Genomic DNA, 18,334 nt, shown 5'->3' with positions numbered 1-18,334 from the left:
TCCGTTGCCGGACACGAAAAAAGACAAAAAAAAAAAAAAAAAAGAAGTAATAAAGAGATAATTTATATATGAATAATGATGTATATGACTAATTTTGGTTAATTATTTAAATATAATTTTAATTGTAAAATGTGTGTGTATATCTTTTGCTTTTCTAATTACTTGATTTTGGTTTTGACCAAAGTAGGAGAGAGTGAAGAAGTGATTGGGAAAAAGATTTACTGGAATTCTAGAAAATCCCGTTAGGAAATTTTCAAATCATTTGGTACACACAGCAGCTTTTAAAGCAGCTTTACTTAAGCCTCAAAATTTTCAAACAGCTTTTACTCTGATTTTGGTCTTTGAGTCAGTACTACAAGAATATTTTCTCATTGCATGGGAGGGGGAAACACTTTAAAATGGAAAGAAAAGCCCATACCAGCTGTGAATTTTCAGCTAACCACAAAACTAGATTTGTGTTTGTATGTATGTTTCACTTCCAGCCAGAATCCCTTCACATAGCTGTCAACTTCTTTTCCCCATATAAATAGCATGACTGTATTTTTAAAATAGGGTTGAGGGATGCTACAAAGAATTCCTGGCCCCAAGGCCACAGGAATTACTGTTCATCTGCATAATATGACCGTGATTTATTAAAGGATACTTCTATGTTTTAGGCAGTTTTGATTATAAGCAAAGATTTGAAGAAAACACAAAGATTAATTAAGGTGAAGTTCTTAATTTACTTTTTGACTTATTATGTTTCCTAAAAAATTATTTTAATCCCCTAGTATTTTTTTATATGATGTTTTTCATTTCTGATTATTAAAATAGAAGAAAATTTGAACAGCTGAAATGTCCACTAGAAGGGGATCAAATATAGTGCAAGGGTACTTTTAAAAGTTCATGGAAAGATTTGTGTTATCTTTCAATTCTATTTGTCCACGAACTTTTTTTTTTTTTTTTTTTTACTGACCAGTAACCAGATCGCAACCCTCAGTGTCGCGCCCGCACAGGGGACCGGCAACGGGATCGCAACCCTCAGTGTTGCGCCCGCACTGCGCTCAGCCAGTGAGCGGGAACCGGTCTCCACATGGGATCCAAACCCTCGGCGGGAGTGCCACCAGGCCGGCCCTGTCCACGAACTTTTTGAAGTACCTTCGTATAGTATGCAATCTTTATAAAGACTAAAATGCTTTTTTATTTACTAACATAAGGATATATTTATGATAGATTGTTTGATATGAAAATAACCTTTAATAGTGGTTGCCTAGATGAAAGGAAGGTAATGAGGGACTGTTTCTGAGGGACCTAATATTGGACGGAAAATGCACAACATTCACTGAAAATCTGTGGATGGCTTAAGTACATGTAACTAGCACCCAGGTGTCAATCTGTATACCCAGCAGACAAGAGTCAGGTGTAAGAGAGGTGGAATGATGACAGAGGGAGAGACCACCTCATGTGGCATCAGAGGAACCTAGAGTTGAATCCAGGCTCTGTCACTTAGCTCAGCCTGCTTATGCATGTGTCCGCATATATGAAATAGAGATAAAAACGTCTATCTAGCCAGTTTGTTGCCAAAATATATTTTTAAACCCTAACACAGGGCATGATCCAAGATGTATATTCAACATAAGTTATCTCCTCTTTGCGCTTAACTCTAAACTGTCTCTTCTCAGGGAAGAACCTGAGAGACTCATCAAACTCATGGCCATAGAGCTGAGTAGTGACTTGTCCAGGGCCCTACAACTAGTTAAAGAGCTGAGACCAGCACCACGTTTCCCAACAGTCAACTGAATATTCCTTTATCAAATAATGCAAAAAGATGCTGAAATTTTGGATATGCTGGTTGTAAGATGAGGTGTGTGAGCACTTTGAGCAAGAATAGCTTTCTCTCAGAACTTTCTGATTCATTGGTACTTCATGATATGAGGATTGCTGGGCCTCTATTACACACCGGGCCGTAGGCTACCAACGTGTCTATGCGAACTGTCTCAGAAACTTATTCTAGTTGTTTCTCTGGATCCTTTCCTAGTGTTAATCACTTTCTGATTCATTGGTACTTCATGATATGAGGATTGCTGGGCCTCTATTACACACCGGGCTGTAGGCTACCAACGTGTCTATGCGAACTGTCTCAGAAACTTATTCTAGTTGTTTCTCTGGATCCTTTCCTAGTGTTAATTATTTTCACTAAATTCCATTTATATCAAGAGAATTCCTTGTCACCCTGTGTTTTCATCAGACATGCAATAAAGATCTTAAAATTTCAAGGACTCTTCAAGACTGTTTTTATAACTGATAGCAGAACAAATATAGAGAAAAGCCTCTCAGTTAAAAATTATATAATGGCATTTGTTCAAATGGCCCTTTAATTATAGAGATAATAAAATTTACAGGTTAACAGTATTTCCTCATGGTTCTGGGATCCAATACTGAAAAGGTATTTATTTTTTCAAAACTCTACCAAAATTCTAATGTTATTACCTCCACATAATTCAGCTGTTTGAATTCAAAGATTCAGAGACAGGAATTGAAAATACATGTTTTATTAAACCTAAAGTTTTCCTGTCAACTTCAGAAGACTTTTTATATATGCTCATTTTTCTGTTGCTATAGTTACTCCCCTTCTTGTCCTGACAGTTGAGTTGAAAGTCATTGACAGTATTAACCTCTGTAGCAGAGCTCAGGCTATTTTTAGATTTGCCGTACTTCACACATAATTGCATGTGGGTGAGCTACCTGTACTTGTCTGATCTGTGAGCAGCTGGGCCAAGCTGCCAGCTGTTTACAGGGAGTTCATGAGCTGCTCACCTGCTGGGCTCTAATGCCCACACCCACCCACTCCGATCTGAGGTGTTTCCATTCATCTCTTTGGTATTTAGACACTTTGGTTTCCAGCAGCTTGCCTTTTCTTTGCTGGTTCATATGTATAATGGGAGGGTTAAATGCAATGAATTAGGGGAAATTAGATTTCCCATGCTCTTTTTGAGAGTACTGTAATTCATAGGATCCTAGAATATTAAAGATGTAAAAGCCCTAGGAGCCATCTCAGCTGTTCTTTATTTTACAGATGAGGAAAATCAAGGCCCAGGAAGGATGAATGGCACAGCTAGCTAGCAATAAGAGTCCAAACCTGAATACGGTCCTTGGCTTCTCTTACACTGATGCTTGTGCTGAGGCCGCATTTGAATCAGCAGTTGCATTTCAGACGTTATGCTATTATTGCACACATCATAACCGATTTTGCACTTGTCATAATATTTATACAAGAATTAGCTAAAAGAAGAGGCCAGTTTTGAAAATCAGTTTATTTGCCTCTGTAAGAACTTTATAAATCTGATTTTGTGATGTTTATAAAAACAACTTTCAATGGATGTTTTTGGAAATGTTCAATAAGGCAATTAACTAATGACATTTGAAAATGTGAAAAGGAAAATGTGATCACCAGGCAGCTTTCTCTCTGTCAATTACACTGTGATAAAAGCTTTTCATAACTATTTTAAGAATTTTAAATAATGTGTTCAATTATGGGTAGCAGAGTCCTGTATAGAACGAAAAGATACACTTCACCTGAGGATCTTGTTAAAGATGCAGATTGGGATTCAGTAGATCTGATGTGGGGCCCAAAGCTGTACATTTCTAATAGGCTCCCTAGTGATCTGATGTTATTTGGAAAATTATTTGGGCATAATTCAATTAATGTACTCATAACCCTATTACTATAACCCCATACTTGACTCATGTGTGCACCTAAACTGTAGGCAGAGAGCTTACCTCCTCCCCTGGCATTCTAATGTAGCCTGCAATCCTTGGAAATTCAGTTCTTTTTCAGCCTCTCCAAACTTGTTCTATTCCAGTCTTTTTGCCCTGGTTTCGTTATCAGAAGACTTGAAACAATCAGTTTCTTCCTTGTACCAACCCTACCCTATTTTTAAAAAAACAGCAAACTACATACTATCTTATCCCACCCCCGGCCAAGATGCCACCACTCTGATTGCATGGCCCCAGTAAGCCTCCCCATCTTTCATCATTTTGTTTTCCATTTTCTGGTTCTCTCCCACTTTCCCACATGCTTTCCATAGGAGGGACCCAAGTTGAATATCATTAACTCTTTTTTAAAAAAATATAATATCCAAATCCTTTATCTTCATGGAACTTACTCTGAGTTCAAAGTATGCCAGCATTTGAGACTCTCTCTCTCTTTCTCTCTCTCTCTCTCTTTTAATTTCTGGAAGTGGATATTACGAGCTGTATTGAAGAGTGACCCCAGAGGCCCACAGTGGTTGCCTTGGCAACAGCACTCCTACAGTGAGTAGCATTCCCACTGGGGCAATCCTCACTGAGCCTCCAGCCTTTTCAATGTCTTTATACTTCTCATTCAGTCAGGAAGAGACTTCTCTGGTAGGTGGTAATCTTGTTGGATTTAATACATAAATAAAAGTTTGGTCAGTTCTATTATAGTCATATTTGGCAGCTTTGCTGTGGCACTTTCTCCCAAGAGCCTGCTGTAGAAAGCAAAAATATACAAACTTACCAGCCTTCCCGGGTGGGAGGGGGGAGAGGGAGGAGGGAGGGAGGTTTTGGTGATGGGACACAATAACTAACTACATTGTATATTGACAAAATAAAAATAAAAAAAATACATTAAAAAATAATCTTTGCTTTGTTCCTACTATGACACTTGATTCAAACATTAGTGTTCTTTATCCCAGAAATGAAATTCAAATGGGTTTCTTAAAATGTTGGATTTTAATTTTCTTTTTATTCCACACACCATTGGCCAGGTTCTTCTATATGTGTGGGAAATTTGCTTTTTGTCTAGTGGCCAATGAAAACATACCAGCTGTTACAAGTCTGAAGATTTCCCTGTAGCATTATTGTTTGCCAACTGAGGTAGTGATGAGAACAGAGGGCCTGGAAGCTCCCACATACCTGTAACATTTAAAAAATAAATAAGTAAAATAAAAATCATGTCTCTCCTATAGGAAAAATTGGATACCCTCCCACCAGCCATACTGCTGGAGAATCATACATTTTGATTGAATTGCTGCGAAAGCAGGAAGGTAAAGAAGATTCTATGTTTGTTTCTTTCTTGGATATGAAATCATGCGCTCAAGCCTAAAGGAAGTAGGAGAAAATGCTTATATTTTAGTAAAGAAGGCAGCTGTTCAAACTCTACAAGAGCTCTTCAAACTCCAAACACAGCAGCAGCTCTGCAACTTTTAATCAGCTAATTAATTTGATAGATTAGCTGTCTATCAGAAAAACACATGGGAAACTCACTAAATACTGATCCTAAGATTTCAGACAGTCAGGTGGGGGGAGGACTTACTAAATTAAATATGTACATATATTGTTAGACCCACACCAAGTTTAACACAAAAGTAAGTTCAGTACAGACATCAAGGCTAACACAAAAGCAAGAAAAACATACTTAAAGTTCAGTACAAAGTGCAGGCTGACTCTAGAGAGCGAGCAGCCACTGTCTGAAAATAAGTTTGATACAAAGTAAAGTATATACACCTCAACCAGCAAAGCACAGACCACCTCCAGGAAAGTGAGCAACAACCCTGCCTTCACCTGGGATTCGGCTGTTATAGTTTATCTAATGAATATCCAATTAAGGGGGGGCAGCTTGCACTTATGTAACATTTAGTCTTGTACATGCTCAGTCGGTCCCTTCCTGGAGCATGTTAATTGGTCAGACCCTATCACATGCACCAGGCATATTCAAGAATGTTCTGTGCCCTCTATTGAGCATGTCCAGCCACTTGATTTGCATAAGCCAGCCCCTTATGGTCTCATTTTCCCATGTTGGTGCTAAAAACAGGTCTAACTGGCAACAGTAACTTTCCTCCAGGGGAGAGCTCAGAGGAGTGGGCCTGAGACCTCAGGGAGTGGCTGGAAACCCACAGGAATGTCCTGAAGCCTAAGCCCAGGGAAACTGAGCACCTCCTGTATCAGTATCAGTCTTCGCCTTGCCCCTTACTGGAAATACTTTTTGGAAATATTTAGAATAGCAGTGTCTTGAAATGCAGGTTCCAGGAGTGTTTTTCCATGTCTGTTCATTCAGTCTGTCAGTAAATACTTCTTGTGCACCTGTAATACACCAGGCTTTATTCTAAGGGCTGGAAATACAGCCCTGAACAAGACTGTCTTGGAGCTTGTAACCTATTACGGGGAGATGAACAGAGCAAATAAGCCAGCAAGTACATGGAATACTGCCAGACACCAAGTGTTTACAAATACAGTAAAATGGATGCTGTGGTAGAGACTAGAGAGTGATTTGGGGGCCACTTTAGCGGGGGGTGGGGGGGGCAGGCAGGAAGACTTCTGAGGAGACAACACTGGAGCAGAAAGTTAGCAATAAAGAGGAGCCAGTCGGCATGGATTTGGAGACAGAGCCTCCTGGCTAAGGGGGCCAGTGTGCCAGCTCTGCCTCCTCTGTGGGCCGTGGAGCGAGCAAGGAGTGATCTCTCAGCTCTGGTAGCTGCAGGGAGTTAAGCATGAATCCAGGAGGCCACGTAGAGACTGGGACAGTCCTTCTGGGAATGACTAAGAGTATAGCATGCAAGACATAAGTGGGGCATTTTTTAAGGCTACAGAAAATAAGAAAGCAGAAGATGTTAGTGTAGCGTGAAACTACTTATTGCAGTGATTCTCAAATTGGCACACCTATCAGTATCATTTTTAAACTGTGCTTTAATTGCTGCCCCAACACATACACTTCTGCACATCCTCGGGGAGTGGGCTTTCACTCCTCCCAAGCTCTCCCTTGTGCGCATCCCGCAGCATGTGGAGGCGGGGAGGGCTGAGGAGTGTGGCAGGTTTAATTCAGCAGTGGGTAGCTTGGTGTGATGCCGGTCCAGACAGGCAGAGGCTGGCTTGGGGGACCCCTCAGATCAGCTCTGGAGGAAAGACTTCTCACGTGGAGGCTGAGGCTCCCAGCAGACACAAAGAGCTCTCGGGAAGACTCCACAGGCCTCATCATCTGGTGACAACTCTAGTGCCCTGAGTTTGTCCTCTTTTTACTGCTTTTTTTCTTACATTGAAATAGCAACACATTTTATTGTTTTAAGTCCTTAAAGACAGTTTATTAATTTCAGTCACCTGGGAGGAAAGGTCTTTAGCGAGAGAGGCGAGTTAACGCCACTGAACTGTGAGGCCGTGTAGGAATTCCAGGCTGTTGGCTACATTGTACAGCAGCAAGAGGTGCTTAGTCTCTCACTGAAAGTGGAGACACATTGGTCATTCATGTGATGTTGGAAGGAAGGTTGTGTGTACCAGGCTCAGTGCTGCCCTCTGCTCAACGTGACAGCATTCCCATCTGCCATTTGCAGAGCATCCTTGGTGGAACTAGTTACTATGGGATTAGGCAGGAAAATTCCCAAGCTTTTTTGAAGTTATGGTATGGCAACAGGTAAGTTATACTCAGAGCATTGGTTATAAAATGTCATTCTTCTATTTTCAGTAAATATTCAAGATGTGATATTACAAGAAAATTTGGAAAAAGAAGATCAAATTCTGGTTTCCCTGGCAGGATTAAAACAGGTATGTAGATTGCTCTGCCACTATTTCTTTGTGTCTCACAGGCTACCCATTTGGTGCCTGCTTTGGGGAGGGCCACTCTGGGGCATGGAATACCATGATATTAGAGCCGGTGTCCCTGCTGCCCCTCATTTCCTCCCAGATAAAGCCCCTCCTGAATCTCCACCTCCTTATGCCCCCTGCTCCTTCTAGTGATATGTGGGACTACGTTACAGCCCAAATTAGTTTTCCATTTCCCACACTGCACCTTCCTCTTACGAAACCCATTCAGTTTCTTCCTCACCCGAAGCTAGTGTGGTGTGGACAAGCATCATGTTCAGTCATTCATCCAGTGTTCTTGGAGCACAAATCGTGATCACTATCTATAGCATGCCTCAGACCAGGCCACATTTACCCAACCCTTGAAGGTCCAAACGGGACATAAATGTCAATGAAAAAGAGTATGGTGCTCCCAAATGTCTTCCTATGTTATGAACAGCTCCAGCTAGGGTGGAGCCGCTTAGTGGCCAAGGCTGTTCAATGGGGCTGGTTGTGGGTGGAGCCGCTTAGTGGCCAAGGCTGTTCAATGGGGCTGGTTGTGCAAACAGGTGGTGCTTCCTGCTTTAAGGTAACTGCCAAGGTGACACCCAGGTCTGATCCTGGCCAATATAGCAAACAGGTGGTGCTTCCTGCTTTAAGGTAACTGCCAAGGTGACACCCAGGTCTGATCCTGTGAGAACCTGGCCAATATAATGCCTGACATTTTCTTTGGTCATTACTAAGTCAGTGGCTCTGAGAAGGTTGGATTTTTTTCCTGTTATTTCTTTCTTATGGTAAAATATTAATATCTATACCATTAAAAAGTGGCCAATAAAAATCTAGTTTAAATGTATGAGAAATTTAGCTAGCATTTAGAAACAAACTCATTCATCTTTTTCATTTCTTTTCTTCTTCTTTGAAAATAGATCAAAGACATTCTAAAAGGTTCCCTGCGTTTTAACCAGAGCCAGCTGGAGGCTGAGGAGAATGAGCAGATCACCATTGCAGATGACCACTACTGTTCCAGCGGCCAAGGCCAGGGTCAGCACAACCAAATGCCCAGGGCCACCAAGCAGGTACAGGAGCTGCAATGAACGGTGTTACATACCTCAATGGGAGCTCATTCACATAAGTTCTTCAAAGTTAGGAATAATAAAACCCTTCCAAAGTTACTTCACATTATCATGTGTGAAGTTCAGCTGTCAAATACCACAAGTAGCCTGAGCCAGGGGTGCTTTGTACAGCTGTACAGGTTGAACACTCTGCTGCTACTGGGTGCTATTCACACTGATAGTGATGAGACTAGTGCCTCCTAGAGTAGTGCAGTGCATGGGGCAGTGCTGGTCTGTTGCCTCCAGCTGATGCCTGCATTCCTCCTTAGCACAGGAAGTCTATTCAGGCTTTCCCAGGGCTGTCTCAAGTGGATTTCACTTGGCTACAACCTTTCTTGCCTCCATGTGGAAGGACTTCTCATTAATGTCCACCCTCTAAGGCAAGGGTCAGCAAACTTTTTCTGTAAAGGGACACAGAATAAATATTTTAGGACTTGCAGCCCACATATGGTCATCTCTGTCATGTATTCTTTTTTTTTTTTAACAGCCCTTTAAAAATGTATTAACTGTTAGCAGCTTGAGAGCCATACATACAAAACTGGGCCACAGGCCAATTTGGCCATAGTTTGCTGACCCTTGCTCTCAGGTGTTGACATTGTATATAATTTATTCTAACATAGAATCACAGGATTTTTCCAGCTAGAAAGGATTTTAGAGTTTCTTCGTGTGCTTAGTCAGATCTGCTCGTTTTATCAGTGAGAAAATGAAGGCCAGAGGCACAAGGACACACCAGGCAGAGGGCACCCAGCTTTCCGGGCATTATGTTTGCAGACCCCTGCCCCAGCCCCATGAGCTTCAGCTCCACCATATGCCTCACTGCATTATCTGATGAGACTAAAAGATTGTTCATTTCCCTACTATATTTTAAATTCCTAGTAACATTTTGAAAAAATCAGCTTACGAAGTTTCATCCTGAAAAGTGAACATTAGCAAAATCATATCCAAGTCACTTTATCAAAAACTGGCATCCAGATGCTTGTAAATTATTTATTTTTTGTGTGATTTTAAAAAAGCAAAATGACATTTTTTTCAGTTTTAAGGGTACTCTTCGAGAAGAGAGACCTCTGTGGTTAACTTCCTTTTAAGGCTGTATGAAATTTGCATCAAGCACTTTATCAGCGTTTTTAGCCACATGAAGGCAGCATTGACATTGCAAGTTTAATTTGATTAGTTCCTCCAAATTCTCCTTCCCTGCACAGATATTTTCCAATAACCATTTATTTATTCAAATGTAGTTGAACATAGGCCCACCCACCAACCATTTTTAATTGAGTTTTAAATAAAATTTTAGTGTGACTTTTAAGTTCAGTGTGTAAAAATAACCACAGAAAAAGACCTTTCAAAAACACTACTGAATTTACTAAATTTAAAACTTTTGATTATACTTTGCTGGTTTCAATTATACTATCCTGGTTTTTGTATTTGTAAGAACTGACCAGTTAACCCCTGATGTTCCTGTGGACCCCCGTGTGCATAGCCAGGACAAGCTAGCCATGAGATGTATGTGAGATGAAACGTCCTGTGCCCTCGTCCCAGCAGGGCCGCATTCATGTGAGCACCCTAGAGACCCTTCGCCTCTGCACGTGCTCCTGAAACACGCTCAGCCCTTCCGGGTCCTAAAGACGCCACAAGGGAAAATAGAAGGGCGTCTCTTCTCTACCCCTTCCCTGCCATGACCCCTACCCATGGTTGAAAAAGATCTTACTGATGCAGAGAGAAACAGGGAAGCAGTGCTCTCCGCTCTCCCTTCGGGAGGAAGCAAGAGGAATCCTGGATGCCAGCAAACAAGTCAGAAAAGATAAGCCGGGGGTACAGGGCCTTCCGCTGTGCAGCCCAAGGGTCTGGACTAGACTGATGAGGGGCCAAGGGGTCTGCCAAGTAGAAAGCCCTGGCCCACCTTCTTCCTGCAGGAGCCTATGTCCTAAGCCTTGGGACTGTTGTCAGGGCTTGAGGCTGACTGAGTTTTCCTTCTCACTGCTGTGGGAGAAGGGACAGAGGGGACATCAGCTGTGGAGGAGCTGCAGCCAGGAACATGCATCCCAAATGTGCCAACCAGGAGTTCTGAAGGCGTCCAAATGTGTTTTGAGGGCCTGCCGTGTCAGCTACTGGGTGTCCAAGGCTATGGGATGTAGCCCCTGCTCTCATGAGCTTCCAGTTACAGAGGGCCAGGGGCCGGGGAGCGGTGCTAGGCAGGCTCTTGAGACATGTTCCAGAGATGTGATCACCACACACAGGGTCTACGGGGGGTGGTGCCACACTTCACTCCCAGCTGAGTGGGTTGTCCCTTGCCTTCTTGGTTAACCACTAATATATGCCTAAAGGATAGTGCAGACGGGGCAGGCTCCCCTGCCTTGGAGCAGATGGCTCATGGCCCTCCTGCCAGCGCCCTTCCCCGTGAGGAACTGCACAAGGTTCTTCCGATGTGAGAATGCACGTGCCTCACTCCCCACTGTGAGGTTGGGGTGACATGGCTAATACTGTTCAGTTTCATTTACAAATTTTATTTCCAGCTCTGAAAACAGCAGATGAGTGAAATAGTATTCTATGGAGTGAAAAGAGCCACACTGTCCCTTCCCAGAATCTATCCTTCACACACTCCTGTGGGAAGTTTTTGATGAACTAATTCAAATCCCCCACAATAGAAGGCAGGATCTTGTCGGACCTTGGATTCATTAGTCAACCAACCTATCACATGCCTTACTGGTACTTGGTCTCATGTTTTATCTGTATATTATCTAATATTATAGCCTCTAGCCACATGTCTAAATTTAAATTTATTAAAATTCAGTGGAATTAAAAGTTAAAATTTCAGTTCCTCAGTCACACTAGCCACTTTTCAAGCGTTCAGTATCCACATATGGCTAGGGGCTGCTGTTTTGGTCAGCACAGATAGAGAGCATTTCCATCGTCATAGAAAATGTCTGTTGAACAGCTCTGGTCTACGGTTGGGCACACCTGTTCCCACCATAATCCTGAACTCAAGCTATGAAATGCAGTGGGTCAGGTGAGGTGGCAGAAAGGGGAAGGGGGCATATATTGTGGTGGTCCTGGAGAATTTAAGGCAGGACGGACAGGCTGAAAAACTTTTCTAATTGTGTAATACATACCTGTGTTTGGCAAAAAGAGAGGACTTACCTAGGAATTTACGAAACTTCTGTAAATGATATAAATGGCACCAGGTAGTAGTTAATAAGGCTGTTATGGAAATCCATAAAGAAGTCATATTTGTGTCTAGAAAAAAATTCCAGGTGGGAGTCCGGAAGAGGGGGGTCTTTTAATTCACTTTATGAGACTGGCCAGGCCACCAGGCCTCCTATCTGGCCTTCCTTTCTTGACCTGTAGTATACAGGGGTAGGGAGCAGGTGTTAATAAAAGAAGATGATTGCTAAGGCCCTGTCAGCTCTAACTTGCCTTGTCTAAGCCAGTCTATAACCCTTATGTGGGAATTGGGGAGAAGCATGCCAGAGAATTAGCGTAATGGTAGGAAGCATCCTTACTTCTGGTCACAGGCTTTGAAAAGTATTTCTTCTCCGGCCGGCCCGGTGGCGCACTGCTACAGTGCGCCGCTTGGGAGCGCGGTGGCGCTCCCGCCGAGGGTTCGGATCCCACATACAGACCGGTTCCCGCTCACTGGCTGAGCGAGGTGCGGGAGCAATACCGAGGGTTGCGATCCCGTTGCCGGTCCCGGTCCGGTATGGGTGCGACACTGAGGGTTGCGATCCATTGCCGGACACGAAAAAAGACAAAAAGGAAAAAAAAAAAAAGAAAAGTATTTCTTCTCTTCAAAGTCTTGCTGCTGTCCTCACTGTAAGTTAAAGGAGAATAAGTGAAGATGGTGTTTCTGTAGTAGAGGCACCACTCCAAAAATAGGATCCACTCTGTGTGCTCTTTTTCAACCTAAGATAAGCTCTACCAGTAGCATTCAAGCCACAGAGCCCTGTGTTGTGAGAGATCCAGGTTTTCACGGTTTACAATGCAGGGTAGGAGTCAAATCTGAGGCCCCGTGTTGATTTCCCGGCAGCTTTAGGTGCATACACCCTGCTGTGTGGGGGAGGAGAAGCCCCACTCCCCAAAGGCAGCAGGGCTTCTGACGGTGCCTGTGACACAGGGACAGTAATGAAGATGAGGTTCGATTGCTTTCTCTCTGACTCAGAAAAAAGACATTCCTCTACCAAATAGCCCTAGTGCCATTTTCAAGCATGTTCCCTTCTGCCAGAATGCCAGGTGCTGTGTTACTCTTCATTTTTGTAGGAATTAATGTGTTAATACCCCGAGTCCTGTTGTTTCAGCACTGGGATCTTAAAAGAAAATCCTGTTTCTGTTCTCCAATTGAATATCTTAAAAGTTGAGGAATTGTCAAGGGTGGAAGGTTTCTGAGCCATTATGTAGCCATTTGCCCCCAGTGTCACCAAGGAGGGTATGAGATTAGAGAGGGTCCTGTCAGTCAGGGCTCAAGGCCAGATTACCCTCAGCACTGCTGCCGACTCCCTTTCCAGGCTCTGCACACAGCCCACCATGCTTAGGCCATGCCAGTCTGGAGGCCCAAGGGCTCAGGGGGCACCTCCAGCCAAGGGGCTCCATACATCTTGTTAGCTTCCGACCCCTGCACTGGTGCCCATGCATGCTGTGGGGACAGAAGGCAGGCAGGGTTGGGGGGCATGTGTGAGAACTGCCTCTGCACCCATCACCACTGGGAGAGGGGTTCTTACTGCCAGGCTGGTAATGGTCATCCTTGGTCAAACTGTGGCTTTGCTAACCCAAAACCTTTACCTGTCTTCATGGATGTTAACTTCTTTAACTTAAAAAATAAAAAGCCACTCATAATTGCTTAGAGAGAAAGAAAAATAACTGTAGACTGAAGCAATTCTGTCTCTATACTTTTTGCCATTATACTTTGCAATTGCCAGTCTTGATTTCCATCTGAGTAGAGCCTACTGGGAACCATCATTGCCCAGGTGACCCCCATATGCATACCCAAGACGAGCTAGCTATGAGACATATGTGAGACAAAATATGGTAGGCCCTCTGAGAGCCATGCTTCAAGCAAGTAGGAAAATCACTCTGGGTCTGGCAGCTCACCTTAGGGAGCCAGTCTTGTGCAAGTCACATCCGCACATGTCATCTCACTGTGTCATGATGACACATTCGGAGGAAGCCACTGTCCTTATCCCCATCTCACAGATGAGGGAATTGAAGCTCAGGAGGAGCGCCTTGCCTGGCAGAGTCCCACGCGAGGCTGCTGGAGATTCTCTCTGTAGCTTATCAAGCAGGAGGTTTACTTTGTTCCCCGGGGAACCCGGCATTCAGCTCACAGGGGCTCAACCAGCTGCCACTGGCCTTGAGCCCAGCAAGTGCCTGGGCTTCAGGGCAGCAGGACCAAACGCATTTTTTCTGAGGAGGAGCATAGGCGAGGTGGCCCAGATTTCCACAGGGTGTTCCCCAGCTCTTTGCCAGTTTCCTCTTTCATCCACCTGTGCTCCTGACTGTACTTCACAGGCCTCTTCAGAAGCACCGGGCCATGCAGATAGAGGGAGTTCAGACGACTTCATCCTGATTTCCAAAGAAGATGAGGGAGGCAGTGTCAGGGGGCCCTTCCCCAGCCAGGCCCAGCCTCTTCGCACCTTCAGAAGCACATCTGGGAAAGGCCAGGCCCCAGCCTGCTCCCCCCTCGTTTTCTCAGACCCCTTGATGGGCCCCGCCTCGGCATCCTCCAGCAACCCCAGCTCCAGCCCCGATGATGACAGCAGCAAGGACTCTGGCTTCACCATCGTGAGCCCTCTGGACATCTGACCACCGTGCCCCAGTCCTGCCTAATGGGGACCCAGCCACCCCCACCATTGGAGGCCTCTGAAACCAACGCTTCTTTCCCAGCATGCATTTGGCATTGGTATAGTCCTTTGGGGCCCTGACCAACCCTCACTTCACCCTGGTTCTGAGTTAGAGCTGGGTTAAGTACCCAGTGTCACACTTCCTGTGAGAAAAGACCAACCACAATTAGAATCGCTTTTCCTCTGTCCCCTCCTCCCCATCTAAGGTGTGGTAACTGCATCAATTATGTTTAGGAGAAGGAGGAAGAGTTGGTTTCAAATATTGCCTCCCTCAAAGCATCAGGCACAGGAAAATTGTTTGATATCAAGAAAACTTCCTCTGTGGAAATCCGTGCCTCCAGCTACTTCATTCCTACTGTGGGAAGCCAAACAGCAGAGCCAAATGCAACAGAATGAGCTAGAACCAGTAGATTCCAGGAATGCAAAAAAACCCATTACTAACCTCTCAGAGTTACAGTGATCTTAATGACAGGGTCTAAACTGAGGAATCATATCTAGATATGATGTGCTATGGTGTTAGATTTTTTTGATTTGTTAAAGAATACATTTTCAATGCTCAGGCCAGATCGACTTTAGCCATTACTGTCTCTCTTTAAACAACTGTATTTCACCTTTTAGAATCTTTCACAGCCAAAAAGCAAGGTCACTTTAAGCCAGTCTTTGCTGCACTAATTTCAAAAGTCATAAGAATACTACTATCCTTCAAATGGAAAATGTGACTCTGACTTTGTGGGATAAACATCTTTAAGACTGTGGATTTTCTGGTAAAGTTTCTTTAGTTTCAGGGCTATATTTACCTGTCAACTGAGGAGTAAAGGAAAAAACCCAAGCTCATTCCCATGCAGAGTCGGAATCCTGGAGTGGCCTTAAGGTAGCAGTAATAGGGAATTAGAACTGGAGTCCCTCTTATGGGTAGCCGGGTTTCCCAGAGAACATTCCAAATGCCAGGAGGATGCAGGATTTCTACATAGCCCCTTCCCTTGCTGGGAGCCCACGTGTAGGAGCTGCAGGGCCTGTGCTCAGCTGTGAGCTCTGCATCTTGGGAGCACTGTTGCCAGGACCAGGCCTGGCATGCTGGTGCCTTCCTGGGCTTAAACACAGAAGAGAGACTCCTCCCCCTTGTCAGTGGCAGCTTAGGAAACTGACGGGCACAAGGCATCACATGAGCCATTTCTCTCCTTAAAGAAGAAGAGCCCTGGGAAGGACATCTGGCCTCCCCTTTGGCTAAGCAGGTGTTCTAGCAGGAACGGGTGGGGACAGGGGTAGACACAGGGCCCCTTCCCCTTCCTGGCTGGGCATGGCTGGCTCTTTGGGCCTCTGCTCAGAGGATGATGAGGCCTCTGGGCAGTGGAAGCCTTCACAGTAACAAGTGAAAAGCTAAGTGAAGGAACAGACACCATTAACGGCCCTCCCACTGCTGACTGTGTGTTTCTCTATAGACAAATGTGATAGTGACATAATTTCCCACTCACTTGCCACGAAAATGGCGACTCACTAGTCAGCTGCTGCAGAGAGTGTTCTGATGAGCTCTGCCGCAGGGAGATCTCTTAGCACATCAGCGTGCGAAGTGAATGACACCTCTGGTTTTTCCAGATGACAGGACTGTGTGGCCTTGGACAACTGCACATCTGCTCGGCAGGTGCGCTAATCAGCTCTCTGTCTCCTGACTCTGATGGCCCTCTCAGCACCTTTGAATAATTTGCTGCCAAATACATGTCCCCATGATGATGATTTGTAAGATCCAGGGTCCCTATACAGTGAGTGGCCTTGCAACTGTGCCAGGGTTGCCGCTGATTACTTTCTCACAAAGAACTTGGTTTAGGGAGGTGTTGGTACTTCCAGTTCTAAGGTAAGATATGTGAGTCTATCCGCACCAGGGCTCTACAGTCTAGAGAGGACAGAGACTGGAAAGAACCACAGAGCTGGCCATCCCCTGGCAGCAGGCTACCATTGTCTTTTCACCTCTAGCATTTTCTTTGCCCTGAGAGCTACAGTCATAATAGCTGAGTGTCACTGGCCACACAACAGCAACGGGGCATCCACCATGCCAATAAGGCCCTAAGCTGTTTTCCTGCCATTGGCTAGGTGTTTAATGGTCCCTGAAAACTCCCAGCCCTGCCTGCACACCAAGGGGTCCTCTCCATCCTGTGCTTCTGTGTTGGTGCCACATGAGAACCGATGGGTCCATTCAGAGGTGTTGCTTCTGTGGCCCCCCAACAAGCTCCCGCCCTCCTCGGAGGAAGAAACACACGAGGGGAGTGGGGCACGGGTAATACCAGCCTCAAATTCCCATAGGTTCACAGAGAACACTGCATTAGTGTCTTCTCTTCTCTAAGTGACTTTTTTTTATTCTTCATAGTCGAGCATTGTTTGCATTCCTATTAGTTACATACTGTTAAGGAATATGCGCTCCTTTTTATTGTTTTATCAGGTGCTTAGGTTTAATTGCACATTTTTTAAATCCTGGATATATGAAACCTTTTTGTTTTTCTTTAATAAGTGTGGAATCAGTGGAACCCCCCCCCCCATGTTATGATTATTAGCAGTTAAATACATTTTTATATATGTTAAGCTTAGGTTAATTGCCATTGTCATCTACTTTTTTTAATACGTGTCCCTATGTGTTTCATGCTTCCTCTCTGATCACATTGGAAATTTGAGTTAAAACTTACCTCTGTACATTACATGTGAGAGTTACAGACTAGAGAAAGAAAGTCATAATTTCTTTGCTTTACCTTGTATGTATGCCAAGGGGTCACATAACACTTTAAACTTTTAATTATACTGGGTTATTCTTCCAAAGATGACCTCCTGCTAATATTTAGTGGTAACTGCAATCTGGAAAGAATATCACTGCAAAATGAACATGTCTCCAGAAATAAACCAAGACCTCCCTATGATTTGCCTTCTCTGCATGTGACCGAATTGGATCTGGAGCATCAGTCAGTGTCGGGCACCCTGGAGGCAGCTGCCTGGGGAGGTGCGGCTGCCCGCCCTGAGCAGGAGCCTGCCGTGAACAGGGACGCCTCTTCTACTTTGTCAGAGATGCCGAACAAATACCAAACTCTGTGACAGTCATGCTTTCTCCTAATGATAACCTGTCATAGTTGATCCAAACTTACTATTTTTGTTTTCATGTTACTGTTTTTTTAAGAAACTGTCCCCAGGGGTCATTACAGAACAAGAGTGTGTATGGAGGACTTATGTCCCCATGTGCCGAGTGGCCGTCCTGTGGAGCTCACAGCCAGTTCCTTCCCTCCTCCCTGTCACTCGCCTGGCCTGCCGTGTGTCCAGCAGGCACCAAGAGGGCCATGGAGCAGGGAGAGGGGCTGGACGGAGCTGGCCAGCACTTCCTTCTCGCAGGCCACACCGCTTTCTCGGTGTTACTTTCAACAGTTCCCTTGGGATAAGTGTTGCAGTATAAAGTTCATGTAACTGGGCTTGAGACCACTTTGATGTAAAATTGTTACCATAATTTTTCTCATGGTGGCACGATTCCTTTGATTTATAGAATACTCCATTGCGCCATTTATATCCTATCACCTCTTTCTCGTCCTTCTTTATGCTGTAATTCATATTGGCTTAAGAAATGATTTATCCTTTTGGCAGAGTGATCCCATTCATTATGGTTATAATAAACGACTAATGTGAAACAGAATGTAGCTTGACTTGGTCCAGGCCAGGGGTGGGGACACACGTGCTGACCAGCCTGGCCAGGAGGAGCACCACAGGACTTGACCCATGAGCGTGGCCAGTGGGCAAGCGTGGTCATAGGCCTGGATGGTGGACGTGGCCGGGCGTGGACGTGGGAGGGCGTGATCATAGGCCTGGATAGTGGTATAG

General features: G+C 44.5%; 1 protein-coding gene across 1 annotated transcript in view; it reads left to right on the top strand.

The window, feature by feature from the left end:
• The window catches only part of LOC103581213 (TBC1 domain family member 5-like), a 19,998-nt gene extending 3,030 nt beyond the window's left edge, over window positions 1-16,968 (top strand). Inside the window, exons 2-4 of the mRNA XM_008563098.1 lie at window positions 7,457-7,536; window positions 8,478-8,627; window positions 14,160-16,968. Coding sequence (XP_008561320.1) covers window positions 7,457-7,536; window positions 8,478-8,627; window positions 14,160-14,453 — 524 coding nt within the window. The 3' untranslated portion in view covers window positions 14,454-16,968. The remainder of the gene's footprint in view (window positions 1-7,456; window positions 7,537-8,477; window positions 8,628-14,159) is intronic.
• Window positions 16,969-18,334: the final 1,366 nt, after the last annotated feature.

Source organism: Galeopterus variegatus, unplaced genomic scaffold (assembly GCF_000696425.1).
Source record: "Galeopterus variegatus unplaced genomic scaffold, G_variegatus-3.0.2 Scaffold12573, whole genome shotgun sequence".
Classification (NCBI taxonomy): Eukaryota; Metazoa; Chordata; class Mammalia; order Dermoptera; family Cynocephalidae; genus Galeopterus; species Galeopterus variegatus.
The sequence above is the reverse complement of the archived record's forward strand: the minus strand, read 5'-3'. Positions and strand labels throughout refer to the sequence as shown.